The sequence below is a fragment of the Pyrus communis genome, chromosome 8 (assembly GCF_963583255.1).
Source record: "Pyrus communis chromosome 8, drPyrComm1.1, whole genome shotgun sequence".
Classification (NCBI taxonomy): domain Eukaryota; kingdom Viridiplantae; phylum Streptophyta; class Magnoliopsida; order Rosales; family Rosaceae; genus Pyrus; species Pyrus communis.
Genome location: NC_084810.1, coordinates 15,814,907 through 15,829,077, shown reverse-complemented (window position 1 = coordinate 15,829,077; position 14,171 = coordinate 15,814,907). Strand labels below are relative to the sequence as shown.

The window sequence follows — 14,171 nt, the reverse complement described above, 5'->3', positions numbered from 1 at the left end:
ACATCTACATTAAGGGACTTCAAAACGCATCTTCTACACGTGACAAGCACATGTCTACGACGCGCCTTGAAGTGGGGGCATTTGTAGACATCAAAATTTCGGTGAAATGAATGTTGACCAATAATTAAAATTTCAACGCTCACGTGTCACATAAATTTTACATGTAGCGTGTGACTCAACAAAAAATCGAAATAAATTGGAAAGGTCATCAAATAGGACACGTGTCATTACCTGGCAGAAATGATTTATTTCATCTGATTATTTAAATCCAAAAATCAAGTTTTAGAATTCTATAAATAGGAAGCCAAGGCATTCATTTCAAGGGGAGAAAGAAAGGAAGAAAGAAAGAAAGAAAGGAATTTACATCACACCAAAACCTTGAAGCCTCGAATCTCTAAAGCTCTCAAGCAAATCCCGAAGGATCAAGAAAATACTCTTCATTCTTCGTAAAATCCTCCTTCAAGGCCAAGCCCCAACGGCCCTTGAAGAACTCCAACTGACTCAAGATCAAGCCCCGACGGCCCCTTGAAGAAAGTGTTCATCATCCGTTCATCCTAAGATCAAGCCCCAACGGCCCTTTGGATCAACAACCTCAACAAACCCATACACCCATTCTTCAAGATCAAGCCCAACGCCCCTTGAAGATCCGTTCATCAACTATTCATCCTTAGACCAAGCCTCGACGGCCCTTTGGATCAACAACTCATCCACAAACCTACACCCTACGAAGATAGAATCAGAGGATCAAATTACAAAGAGATTGTAACCCCAAAATCATTAATACAAAATATATTTTGTACACGGTATTCTTGTTTCTTGTTGCAGGAATTTTTCGTGTTTACACGGACCACTATGACTCAAAATAGGCTAAATAAATTAGCAATCTTATGCATTGAAAAGGATGAGATTAAAGGCTTGGAGTATGATGATATAATTGATGATTTTGATTCAAAAAATGCCAAAAGACAATTTTTTAAAGGTTGAAATTTCAAGAAGCTTTGCTAGGAGTGGTTGTATATGATTGTATTTTTTATTATCGGGGTTTAGGTACTATGTCCCCCCCCCCCAGGGCCTAGCCCTCCAACTTCGATTGGGTTCCAGCCTTTTTTAAATATATTTTTTTAAACATATGTTTCTGTATTAAAAAAGGGCACATTTTGAGTTTTCGCACTGGGCACCCAAAAACTCAGGACCGACCCTGCTCATAGATTCAATTCTTGAATGTATGGGAATTATAAGTTTTGCATAGTTCTCTATGTAAATTCGGTTTCAAAGTCTATTTCGCATATCTTTTTGGAATTCCTTGGACAGTAGCTTTATGGCAATGGTTATTGGCTCTCTTCTGAAGACCTCCAAACATGGTGGAGTCTCTTACAAGGTTTTTTTCTAAAACTTTTATTGTTGGTTTTTCAGGCTCTTTTAGAAAGCTTTAGGTTTTGGTATTGTGTACTTTTAACTCAATTTTGTGAAGCAGCATTTGCGTGTTTCATTCATAGTAGTTCTTACTCAACTGTTCTACTTATTTACTCAGCTTTAGGTATCTCCCTAGCTTCTGTCGCTGCCCTGTCATTCATTCCGAGGATTTGGCATATGTCGCAATTCGGTGGCCTTAAGGTTAATACTTGTGGTTTTTACGCAAATGGATATGACGATTTCAGTGGGATTATTTTCGTAATTTGGATAAGCATGTGCTTGGTGCTTTCGCTTCAAGTATGGAGTTTGCCAGTTTAGTGGATGTGGAAATTTTAGCTTTCATTGAGGCAGTTCGTGATGCTTGGGTTCAAGATTGGAAACATATTTGGATTGAATACTAATTCCACATTGGTTATTCATTATATTTATAGATATCCTAATTCAGTTCCTTGGTTTCTCTTGGTCGATTAGAATAATTTTTTTTGGCACGTTCGTCTATGAGTATTGTTGGAGCAAATTTTGACCCACCTTTAAGTGAAACCTGCACAGGTCAAAGACAAGGAAACACGGTGAGTCCAAGCGTCAAAGACGGTGGTTTCCGCCGAGGAGGCTTCGATGCGCCTAAGTTAGTCGTGGTAGTAAAAAGGGTGTAAAGTGTATTTCTTAGGTGTTATGGGCTTGCCTGTGGTGAGGGGTTATGAGTCATATTTATAGGCCCTTTGCGGAGTTGGTCCACATGACCCGACATTCTCTTTCGTGGCTTGGAATAAAGGGTCCAACTAGGAGACCATTCTAACATACGGACGCCACGACAGAGAAGAACACTTGTCTTTTCTCCATCGTGGGCGGGAGGAGTGGTGCGCTAGATTGTGCCGCCTAACACATCTCATGGCCCATAAGGTACATTATATGCTAGCATGTGCAGCCTAGTACCTGGATAGCTGGCAGAGTCCGTACTCTGGATTGGCTTGGCCCACTCTGAGGGTATGTCGGTCGTATTCGGTCGTATTGAGAACCACCTGATCAGATGAGTCCGCTCCAGGGGTAGGCTTAGCCTTCTGTTCATTCTAGGTTGCATCTAATGGTGTGAGCTTATTTTATGTCCACACCGGAGAGGTGATAATTTGGGGTCTTACAAGTATTATTTTATAGATGGATTTATCAGGAGAGTAATCAAGTTGTTGATGTCTTGGCTTCTTTTGGTGCAGCTAGTAGTGCCTATTATTGGTGGACCACTATTCCAGATTTTGCAGCTACCCCCTATGCTCGTGACCTTGATTTTTGACCAATTTTTTGTTTTCCGTTTCGTTGATGTTTCTTTGTTCTTCTCTTTGCAGGTTTAGGCCTCATGCCCCCACTTGTATTCTTTTATTGTCGCTTTTTATTATTTAATTAATAAATTTCACGAGAGAGGTGACGAAGGGATCATTCTATTGGGGAGTTAGCCTTTTTAATTGCTCTGAGCGGGAAGTAGCCTACTTTGTAGTTGATGACTAATCCCGGGGTCCTAGTTCTTTCTATCCACCTTGTGCAAGTTTGGAGAGTAAGTCTACTATTATAGTCAACAATCAAGCCTTATATGTAGTTCAATTTGCCTGATCCATTATTCTCCTTTCATTAAAAAAAAGTGGGACCATAGTGTGTGCCATGTAAGTCTTAGCAGGTCAAAATTTAATTTGTTGATGAACATTTATTCACCAAAATTTACATATCTACAACGTGTTCGTGTATTGTGAAAATCTGAACCTTCAAATCAAACGATCACAAGTGAGGAAGAAGCCTCCAGTCCTTGGCTTCTGTGACATTTAAGTTAAGGTTGTGCTAATCACTTCACAAATGTGGATCTTCAGCGACAGGTTCAATCTCCGCCACATTGTTGTGAAATAAGAATGTACGCGGAACTGGGATCAAATTGAAAGACCAAATATACTCGACCATTATTTTGACCATCACAAAGAATCTGGTTTGGCCATGCTCGTGCGGAACTCTAAAAGTGACATGGGATTAACCAATCATGAACACCAAATTTTCCAACAAAGAAAATTAATAAAGTGCCCTCATGACAAAGCACCAGGAACGAAACTTTTTCAAAAGGTCGTCTTTCATCCGTCGCCAAAGACACACTTCCTCTATCCTAAAACAAGGTGTGTGTCAACCACCGAATGATTGTGATTAAACAATAGAGACACACTCATCCATGAAACGAGATGTGCCACAACGGAATAATCCTTCAGTTACGTTTCCTCAATCCTTAAGCAGGCTTTACTAGTTGCCAACTCGAACTTCTCAATTCTGAAACAAGTTGTCTCTGGCTAGACGTGAGAGATTTTGATAGCTATCCAAGTCATGTAGGCTCTAAGTAGAACGATATTGGAAGCGGTCCTAAGTTCTATTCAAATTCCAGTTTCTTGTTGATGAAGGGAAAAACAAAAAAAAAACAAAAGAAACCACAACAATTAAAAAAGTCATAAATCGGTCTAAAAACACTACGTTAAGTTGTAGTAAACTTGTCCTACAGTTGATACAAAGAAAACATGTGATCTACTGGAGAACAGATTGGAGACCCAATAAACGAGTTCTCTATTGACTGCGCCTTCTGGGCTCAATAGCCTTAATTGCATGCTCCATCTGTAGAGCGAGTTTTTGGAGTTTTGTTAGAGAAAAATGGATAAAAATCAGCTTACTAGAGCATTTCAAAATGAAGAACAGTCGCCACATAAAATATTGTAAAATCTGGCATCTTCATAAGGTCTTAAAGTACAAAGTACCACAATTCTTTTTTTTTTCAGTGTGGCATGTCTTCATTATTAATCAACGTAGCAATGACATCTATATACCTCTGCGTATTTCTTTATATTGCATATATTAGAACAGTAGACGACAAGATGAAGAAGAAACACTTCTGCAAAAATAAGCTCAGAAAGTCAAGATTCAGAATAAGTATTACCTGAAGAATGTGATTCAGACTCTCTTGCAGTTGAAGATACTCACGCCTAACCATGTCAAAGCCTGTGAAGCACCTGTAAGCATAACATTTTCCTTACAAGATTTTACAAGAGAAAGTCACCATGGTAGATTATCTAAGGTAAGTTGTAGAGTCTATCTGAAATAGCTAGAACCGTTGTTGGTTCTTTTAAAAACTGAGAAAAAGACACTGCTAAAATTCCTTGTCATACTGAAATGCGTGCACTATATCAACTAGAAAAAGAAAAAAAAAAGTGTGGAGGTTGTTCATTGATATTCTTTCTTTTTACCTTTCTTCTTCTATTTTACTTCATGACTTTAATTATTTTGCAGCTTCGTATAGGTAGGGTTATCCTTAACACTATGTTCAAATTTTTGTTCAATTAAATTTTGTAATATCCTCGTCGTGTTGCACTATTTATCTAGAACATAAATAAATCAATTGGAGATGAAGATATTAATCTTTACGAAGGAAAATTGAGAGATCCTTAAACTGCCTTTAATTCCTTGCTTATGTTTCTTTTGGCATAACCTTTGACAAAGAGTTATCTAATAGATGAATTCACTACAATTCTACAGAAAGCAAAATTTAAAACTCCGTGGGCTCGTAAATTAGCATCTAAATTGTAAGATAATAGTTTGGGATGGTAAGATAAGAGTTTGTACCCGTCTTTATTGAATGCTACACTGGCATTTCGAAGCACACAACAGGCGTCGGCCATCCGGCAACCACCAATACTGCAATGCCAAAAGCACCAAATGGGATGAATACTCTTTTATCAAAGTAAATGATGAAACAGCTAAGCCATTTGGGTTCATGATATGCAAGACACAAAAAGCAGAGGGTTAAAACTGAAATTAAAGTTCGTAACTCAAGTAATCTGTAAATATCGTGAAAGAAACTCCACCTTTTTCCAATGTCGCAATTAAAACGTAAGTAGAAAGTAGCCTTATGTGAACTGTCTTTGAATGCACAAGTTATCCTTGTCCATGACAACCATTTAGTTAAAATCTGTGCATTGGTTAGCCACAGATTGGAAAAGCATCCAGAGACTCAACAACTGAAACTTGGTTCGAAGTACAAAAGTCTTAGCGGGCACTAAGGATTAGCTAAGGGAAGAAACTAAGACTTAGGATGGAATTATTTGTGAGGTGAAGTAATGAGAATGCTAGAATAATCGGCTTTTAATTCTTTCAACAGTTATTACAATAGATTCTCCAAATTTTAAGGCAGGCCATGCAGAGTGCTGCAGGCAGCGAGGGATTGATCAGATATTAGAACCTACTGATGGCAGGGAATGAGATGTAAGTAAACTTTCTAGATCACACAGACGCAGCAAAATCACAAAATACATTGAGTGAATTGCATGTAAATGGGAAGCAACCTAAAAATTGACAGGTGATACTACCTTGCACTACTTCCTTTGAGCTGGTAGGCAATTTCTGTCACCTTAGGGTAGTTGATAAGAGGTGCGCCCCTAAAAAATGAAATCTCCAAAATTGGTCAGAATATTATAAAAAATAAATAATAAATAATAAATAAATAAACCAACTACTTAAAATCATTGAAGACAATTACAGAAGTCTGAAGAGATCTGCTATGGCTGCATCAGCATCACGAAGGAACATGGTTAACGCTTCTATAACTAAGCAAGGAGTTTGGCTTTCTAACTCTTTCATTTCATCAAAGTGATAGTCCAATATTCCCTGCCAGAAACATGGTGATTTGTCATCTCCAATTTATATGATCATTCTTTGTTAGTTAAAAGTTAAACAACAATGAAATATTAATCTCTAAAAAATCAGACTATCCAAATATTAATCCTACGATAAAGTTTTACAACTGAATTAAACACTGAACAGAAAACATCTGAAATGTCATCAATAGAAGTAGATATCCATAAACAAACATTTTCAGTACTCAATTAAAATAAAAACAACCTGGGGTCAACTGGTGGTACTTTGTCTTTTGTTTCCCTGGAAAATAATGGTCATATTTCTTAGCAGCAGATAGCAGACTTACCCTTATCCACATGATCTTACAAAAAAATTAACAAAACCAAGGCCGCCATCTTTTTGTTTTACTGTTTTCCCCTCTAAATTTCCTACCTTTATCATTAACAAAACGGATTCTGAACACTCAATTTCATCAGCATTACATGCAAATCAGAAACATATGTTTGTTTTTGACAATTCAGAAACATGTATGTTCGTTTTGACAGACACGCAAATCAGAAACTTATATTCTTTTTGTGCTAACAGTACTGAAAGAAGTCTATAAAGACAAATATGCTAAACTAATTAAAACCCAATTCTTATTCACATGTATTTCTGACAATTAAACACACAGAATCCTCAATACAAAAACTAAAAAAAGAAAAACGCAATTCAAGGTTATCCATAAACAAAAAAGGAATTGAGGAAAAGAAACAAATAATGGGGGCTCACCTGCTCTTGCAAGGAGCGGACGAAGTTGTTGAGTTGTTCGGTGAGCGGAGTAGTCCCAGCCATCTTTCTCCTCTATCTCCGACCCTGAGAACCCAAAAGCCTCTCTCTATCTCTCTCTCTCTATCTCTGTAGGGTTTGTAGCAGCTGTGACTGAGACTGTGACTGCGACAGTGATGAGGTTTCAAAGGGGGTGAGGCTGGCATGGTTATCGTGGTGCCAACTGCGTCACTATCACTACATTCCAAACTAGCGGTTTCGTCCAAGTTTGGAAGTAGTATTTTCTGCACTTTTGGGTGTTTTTGCTTCATTTGGAATCCCCATTACTCCCCACTCATAGGAGAGATTTTTTAATGGGACCAGAACATGGGTTACCATGTCATTATACAAATAGTAAGATATGTGTGTTAAAAATTTAATAACTTAGAAAATACAATTCTTCACTATTTATATAAAAATATATGATGTACCATCCGTGTTATAATCACAATGAAAATTTTCTTCACTACTAACTGTTACTCTGACACTGCATTTGCCCGCCCACGCGCGTCCCGAACCATTTCAGCCCCACCAAAAACCACAAAGGTTATTCTCATGTTTCTGTTCGGGGTGGGGCCGTACCCAACCTGAATGAAAAACCAAACCGGTAATACTATAGAAACCAAATTTTTTAATTAAATTTATAAATCAAATGATATAATGGATGATAATTGAATTATTATTTAATTATTAATTAACGTGTTTATTTATATTGATGACACATTATTTAGTTTACAAATTTAGTTTAAAAAGTTGGTTTCCCTAGCATTATCCAAACTAATATGCAGAAAAGGTTTTGTTTAGACCTGGTAATTTCCTACACGACCCGTTAACACTACACGAAAATAACGGATTTTGGATCAACACGATAACTAATCAGATCGTTATCAAGTCACCCATTAAGAATCCATTACTAACGAGTCCTTAACGGGTTTACACGCAGGTCATCCGTGAGTAACCTTTTTCAACCCGTTAAGAAAAAAAAAAATATTTGATGCTTTTGAAGTTAAACTACCAATTGACATGATTGTTGATGATTGAATTACTACTTAAGTATTGATTAACTGCTTATTTTCCATGTGGTGACACATCATTTAGTTTGTAAATTTGGTTTTAAAGTTTGGTCTCACTAGCATTATCCTATTGTATTATTTCTATATAAGTTAAAATTTTAAGTTTTATTTATTTATTGTTATTATGAGAGATTCTTATTATTATTATTGGGATAAATTTTACTTAACCTGTTGTCCAAAATTCAAATCAAATAGCATAGTACTAGTATAGGCAAAAATACAAATTTCAATTTTAGAGTAATTTAAAAACATCAAACACATTAAAAAAACTTATAATAATTAATTTACAAGTGCGAAAAATTGGAAAAAAAATATGCAAACGCTCATGATCGCATCATTTACGCTTTGAGATGAGTAGATCGTCGTTTGAGTGTTTAAAACCCTACAAACCCTCGTGAATAGTATTTTTGGGGAGTTCAAAATAAATAAAATTTCATAATAATTAATGTACAAGTGTGAAAATGTGAAGAAAATATAAACACCCGTGATTGCATCCACCACACATAGATGATGGTTTCATCATCGTTTAGATTTTTAAAACCCTCCAAACCCTCATGAATAGTGTGTTTTACTTGAGCTAAAAATTAATAAAGTTCATAATAATTATTGTAGAGGTGTGAAAAATGTAAAAAAGATATACAATCACTCATAATGACAAGCATTCCAACTTTCGTGAAGGGGCCAACTCCGAAATCCGACACCATAATCTGTAAACCTCATATTTATATTTAATCATCGGTTGTCGTTTATGCTTTATTCTTCTCACTGAATTTTGTTTTTTAGAATTTTCGAAGTTGAGCCCTTCATGAAAGTTGTAAAACTTGTCATACAAGCGTTTATATATATAGAAAACCTTTAAAGGAAGGGATTCCCATTTTTTTATAAAAACAGGGATTAGTTGTAGGGTCCACACCAGATCGAACTTTGACGATCCAAACCGTATATTTTTCAAGTTGTACCTCATAGATCATCCTTGCAAAATATTAGCCAAATCAGAAATGTTTAAGACATCTAATTGAGTTCAAAGAAATCAACGAATACTTTGTTATATAAGAAACAATGAAATTTTATCTTGATAATTAAATAGGCAAATGAGTTCATATTGAATTGAATTTTTGAAAGGATGATCTGTGAATCGAGACTTACAAAATAAATGGTTTAGATCATTAAAGTTCAATGTGGTGTGGGCTGCACATCTAATCCCCTTTTTTTTAAAAGATGGGGATCCCTTTGCGTAAAGGGCCTATATATATATATTATTTTTCACACTTCTACATTAATTAATATTTATGTGATACTTGAAGGAAAAATATGTTTTTATTATGTTTTGAAGTAATATTTATGTGATAATGTGATATGTATAGTAATCTATTTTTCATTTAATTATTTATTGGTTTAAAATATATTTTCTTTAACGGGTAATGTGTGACATCCCACATCACCCAGGGGAGTGATCCTTATATGTATATTACCATCCCTATCTAGCACGAGGCCTTTTGGGAGCTCACTGGCTTCGGGTTCCGTGGGAACTCCAAAGTTAAGCGAGAAGGGGGCTAGAGCAATCCCATAATGGGTGACCCAGTGGGAAATTGCTCATGAGTTCCCAAAAACAAAACCGTGAGGGAATGGTAAGCCCAAAGCGGACAATATCATGCTACGATGGTGGAGCGGGCCCGGGATGTGGTCCCGCCCGGGCCGAGATGTGACAATTTGGTATCAGAGCTTAACCCTAGTCGTGGTGTGCCGACGAGTACGTCGGGCCCCTAAGGGGGGTAGATTGTGACATCCCACATCGCCCAAGGGAGTGATCCTTATATGTATATTCACATCCCTATCTAGCACGAGGCTTTTTGGGAGCTCACTGGCTTCGGGTTCCGTGGGAACTCCGAAGTTAAGCGAGAAGGGGGCTAGAGCAATCCCATGATGGGTGACCCATTGGGAAGTTGCTCGTGAGTTCCCAAAAACAAAACCGTGAGGGAATGGTAAGCCCAAAGCGGACAATATCGTGCTACGGTGGTGGAGCGGGCCCGGGATGTGGTCCCGCCCGGGCCGGGATGTGACATAATGGGTCGGGTCATATTATATGTTAATATTAACAAGTCGAGTTCGAATTGACTTGTATTGCCCGTTCATTTTAATAGGGAATTCTACAACATGACCCTTTAAGATATTAGATATGACACGAAAACAACACGAGCATGTACAGGAAACACGACACGAGTGTTAAGTCTAGTTTTGTTGATCTTCCAATGCTCATATGTCATACTTGGGTTATAAAATTACATTCATATCCAGATATGATTTTTTGGTAATAGTGGTTTTTTAAATTTAAACTAATAAGTGCAGGGGGAGATTTAACTTCAAGTGCATGTACCTGAAGTAGTATTCAAACGAACCAATATGAATATTATAATATGCCCATTTCTACATCCAAATGATTTAGGATAATGTTAGGGACCAAAATTTTTAAACTAAATTTGCAAAACAAATGATGTGGTTGTTGATGATTGGATTATGACTTAAGCATTGGTTAACATGCTTATTTTATATTGATGACACATCATTTGGTCTGCAAATTTTGTTTAAAATTTTGGTCTCCCTAGCATACCCAATAATTTATATTCAAACAAAAATAAAGTAATATTCAAATCAAGTTAGATCGACATATGAGTTTAGGATTTAGGACAAAAGTCAAGGGTTTTCTACTGCATTGGAGAAGCCTACAAGTTCAGTCACATTTTAATAACTTACTGATTTTATTTCAAACCAATTAAAATTTATAATATTAAGAATATTTATTGTAAGTAACAACAAATTGTTACTTTGCAATACGGTCTAGTGATATTCTTTTCAATTTGTAAATGGATTTTTCTTGTATAGTAATTAATGGACCCAAACCAAACAAAACTGCCCCTTCCTCAAACTTCTAATATTTCCAAATATGTCAACCCAATGGATTCAGATTATCCATTGCAGTTTGGGGTGTAAATAGGCCAAGCCAAGCAAAATACCAAGGCGCTCAAGCTTGGCTCATAGAATATTATTCATGCTCAAGCTCGAAAAAAGTCGTAACCGCAAGCTCAAGTTTATCTTTAGATAATTTTTCCTGCTTGAGCTCAGATCGTCTAGGCTCGTTTTAAGCTAAATATAATGAGAAACCGTTAATTTTAATATTGCAATAGTATGTGCATAAAATAATAATTTAACATTTCAAAATGGCTTCATATCCAACATAAAAAGATACGAGCTGCTCACTAACTTTGTAAACTGAACATACCAAAGCTCAATATCGACCTATCAATGAGCCTGATATTTTGTGCAAGCTCAGCTCTTTTAACTTATGACCCAAGCTTAAACAAGCACTACAACAAAAAATGACCACTACGCACAATAAATTATCAGTGCCCTTTGAGGCCAAAAAGCACTAACAATTGTGCCCATAGACCAATAGCAACAATGCAGCAACTATATTTGTATAGGTGCCCTCTACAGGCGTCACCTTTGATTAGAGGGCACGATACGCCCATGTGTGCTCAAAAAGTTGAGCACAAATAAGGTTTATATTGTGCCCTGTTCTGACACATGCGTCAGATACCATTTCAGATTCACGGTAGCACAATTTTTGTAATTGTGCCCAATCAATTAAATATAAAAAAAATAACAAATAACAAATTTGAAATACCCTACAATCTGAAACAAACATTTGAAAACGTATAATCATCCTTTAAAACTTGTATTCATCCTTTCATGCAGTCATCCTTCCGAGGGAGGCGCATGTGCTCCGCGTGCCATCCACAACAGTGCCACACGCAGCGACAATGCGACCTGCAGCCACGCCAAGGGTTTCAGAGTTCGTTTTGGTCCAAATCACAACCATTTTCAACATTTCAAAAGCTAAAACAAAGCTACAAAGGTAAGTGTTCGAATTGTACCTTCTTCAGGGTCATTGGGTGGCCGGTGATATCTTAATATCAACCAGAAAATCATAGCCCTCGCTGGAAATCTGGGGAATTTGTCCCCTGAGTTGAAACTACATCCAAACTTAACCAAATCAAGCATGCAGTGCAAAACGTCTCTAAACAACTTAAAGAACCTAACCAAGGTGTTTTCGAGACTCACGCTACTGGATTCGACGGAAAATCTCGTCAGGGAGTCAAGCCACGATGGAGCTTGTCATTTCGTCGCATCGGTTTCGACTTCCAGAAAACAAAAGGTAATGGGGAGTCTACAGTGAGGAGAGGAAGGTGACACTGGTGGTTGCCTTGCTGGAGATCGCCAGCTCCGCCACCGTCATTGCTTATGTGCTTCTCTGTGTCAAGGAAGAAGCTGAGAGGGAAAGACAGAAAGATTGTGAGAGAGCGAGGGTGGCAGTGTAGTGTTTGGGTGGTGGCAAGGTTCGCCGGAGTGGCTAGTTAGATGGAGATGGATGCTGCAGTTTTCTGTGCAGTGAGCACAAAGATGGTGAGGCAGATGATAGAGAAAAATGTGAAAAAGTAGAGAGAGAGAGAGAGAGAGAGAAGATTGCGTGAAGAAGGGAGACGGAAGAGTGATGGCATGTAGAGAGGAACAGAAGCACGGGGAAGGGTGAAGACCCACGTAGGTGGGTCCCACGGTACACAAAAACCCATCAAAAAATTTATAAAATAATTATATACATAACTGTGTCTATACAACAAATAATTATATATACATGACCAGGTGGGAAGGGTGAAGACCCACGTGGTTGGGTCCCTGCTGCATCAGCATGCTGGGAAAGTAAAATGGGAGAAGTCTTTGGCTTCTAAAATACTCTCTCCCAAAATTACCATTTTGCCTTCTAACTTTAAAAATTCGTAACTTACTCGTTCTAATTCTGAATTCACATCCGTTTGCGATCACGCGTTCATTAAGATAAATATTATTTAAATAAAATATAATATTTATCACCAAGTGTCTTGAACTCGAAGGTCCCACAAAAGATGAAATTACCCACTATTTGTTTTCCAACGAGCTCCACATAATCATACAAAAATGAATAACCAAATCATGCATCTAAAAATACGTAAGGTATTACAAATAAATTGCATACATTTGTTTTATAGGTACTATGGGTACATTTTCATAATTTTGTTGACATTTGTACATTGATTTATATGGTAGGATGTGAGAATAAAATTGAAAAAAAAAAACAAAAAAAGAGAGAAAATTGCATGAACAATATGTGACAACTATTAACATGTATGTACAAAACCAAACACGACGTTCGAAAATATCGATGACTTAAACAGTTAATTTCCAGAAATATAGAAATATTAATCACTGTTTTTCAAGAATTGTGGTCCATTTATTTAAATGCAATGGCACCTAACGTAATTTTATAAAAAAAAAAAAAGGGCTTATGATAATCTAAATGGTGCCACATTTTAAGGAGCTAGTTTGATCAAAGGTCTAAAACACACAAATGTCAATCTAAATGCCTCACTAATAATTCAAGTTGATTGCAACTAGATATTTTCACAAATTGTGAATAGGGAAAAATAGTTGGGAATAGGAAAAAATAAATGTAAAGAACACAAAAACATTTTTTTTATTTAAATATATTAAAATAGAGGGCACAAAAGCCTTTATTGTGTCTATGTAAATTAATATAAAAAAAAAAATCTATCTCTGACATGCAAGTTGGACACAATGTTTTGTGTTCAAATTTTAATAGGCACAAATACCCGACACAAACTAATGTGCTTTTATGTTAGATGGCACATTTGAGGTATTTTGGTGCTCAATGGAATTTAAAAAGCACAAATATATATTTGTGCTCAATGAAAATGAGAAGGGCACAAATCAATTGTGTTCTTAGCCAATTTTTGTTGTAGTGAAGCTAAAAATGAGCCAACACGAGTTGACTCGAACCGTTTGAGCCTATTTACAAATCTAATTACAACTTTCGTTTTATTATTAGTCATATTAGTTACATCTCATATTGGAGTATGATTATTGACTTTGGATTCCCTATGATTATTGACTTTGGATTCCCTTTTATTTTGATTTTTTCACTTTTCACTCGAACATATTTTGCATCAGATTAGTATGGGGAGAGATTTTTTCATTCGATTTGAATAGCCAATCCCAGCCATTCCTAAAGAAGATAATAGAAACTGAGGTTTATAAACACCCACCGTATAAGAAAGACGGATGGTAACTTGTGGAATCAATTCAAGAAGACCTATTCCATGTTCAAATAATTAGTTATGGCTTCCC

The 14,171-nt window shown here is 36.6% G+C and overlaps 1 protein-coding gene across 1 annotated transcript; it reads right to left on the bottom strand.

Moving 5' to 3' along the window:
• Positions 1 to 3,891: 3,891 nt before the first annotated feature.
• Positions 3,892 to 6,888, bottom strand: LOC137741709 (histidine-containing phosphotransfer protein 2-like). Its single transcript, XM_068481417.1, has 6 exons — positions 6,826 to 6,888; positions 5,957 to 6,084; positions 5,787 to 5,855; positions 5,044 to 5,115; positions 4,361 to 4,433; positions 3,892 to 4,041 (listed from the first exon to the last, which is right to left on the bottom strand). The coding sequence occupies exons 1-6, from the start codon at positions 6,886 to 6,888 to the stop codon at positions 3,994 to 3,996; spliced, it is 453 nt and encodes a 150-aa protein (XP_068337518.1). The 3' UTR covers positions 3,892 to 3,993.
• Between the last annotated feature and the right edge of the window lie 7,283 nt (positions 6,889 to 14,171).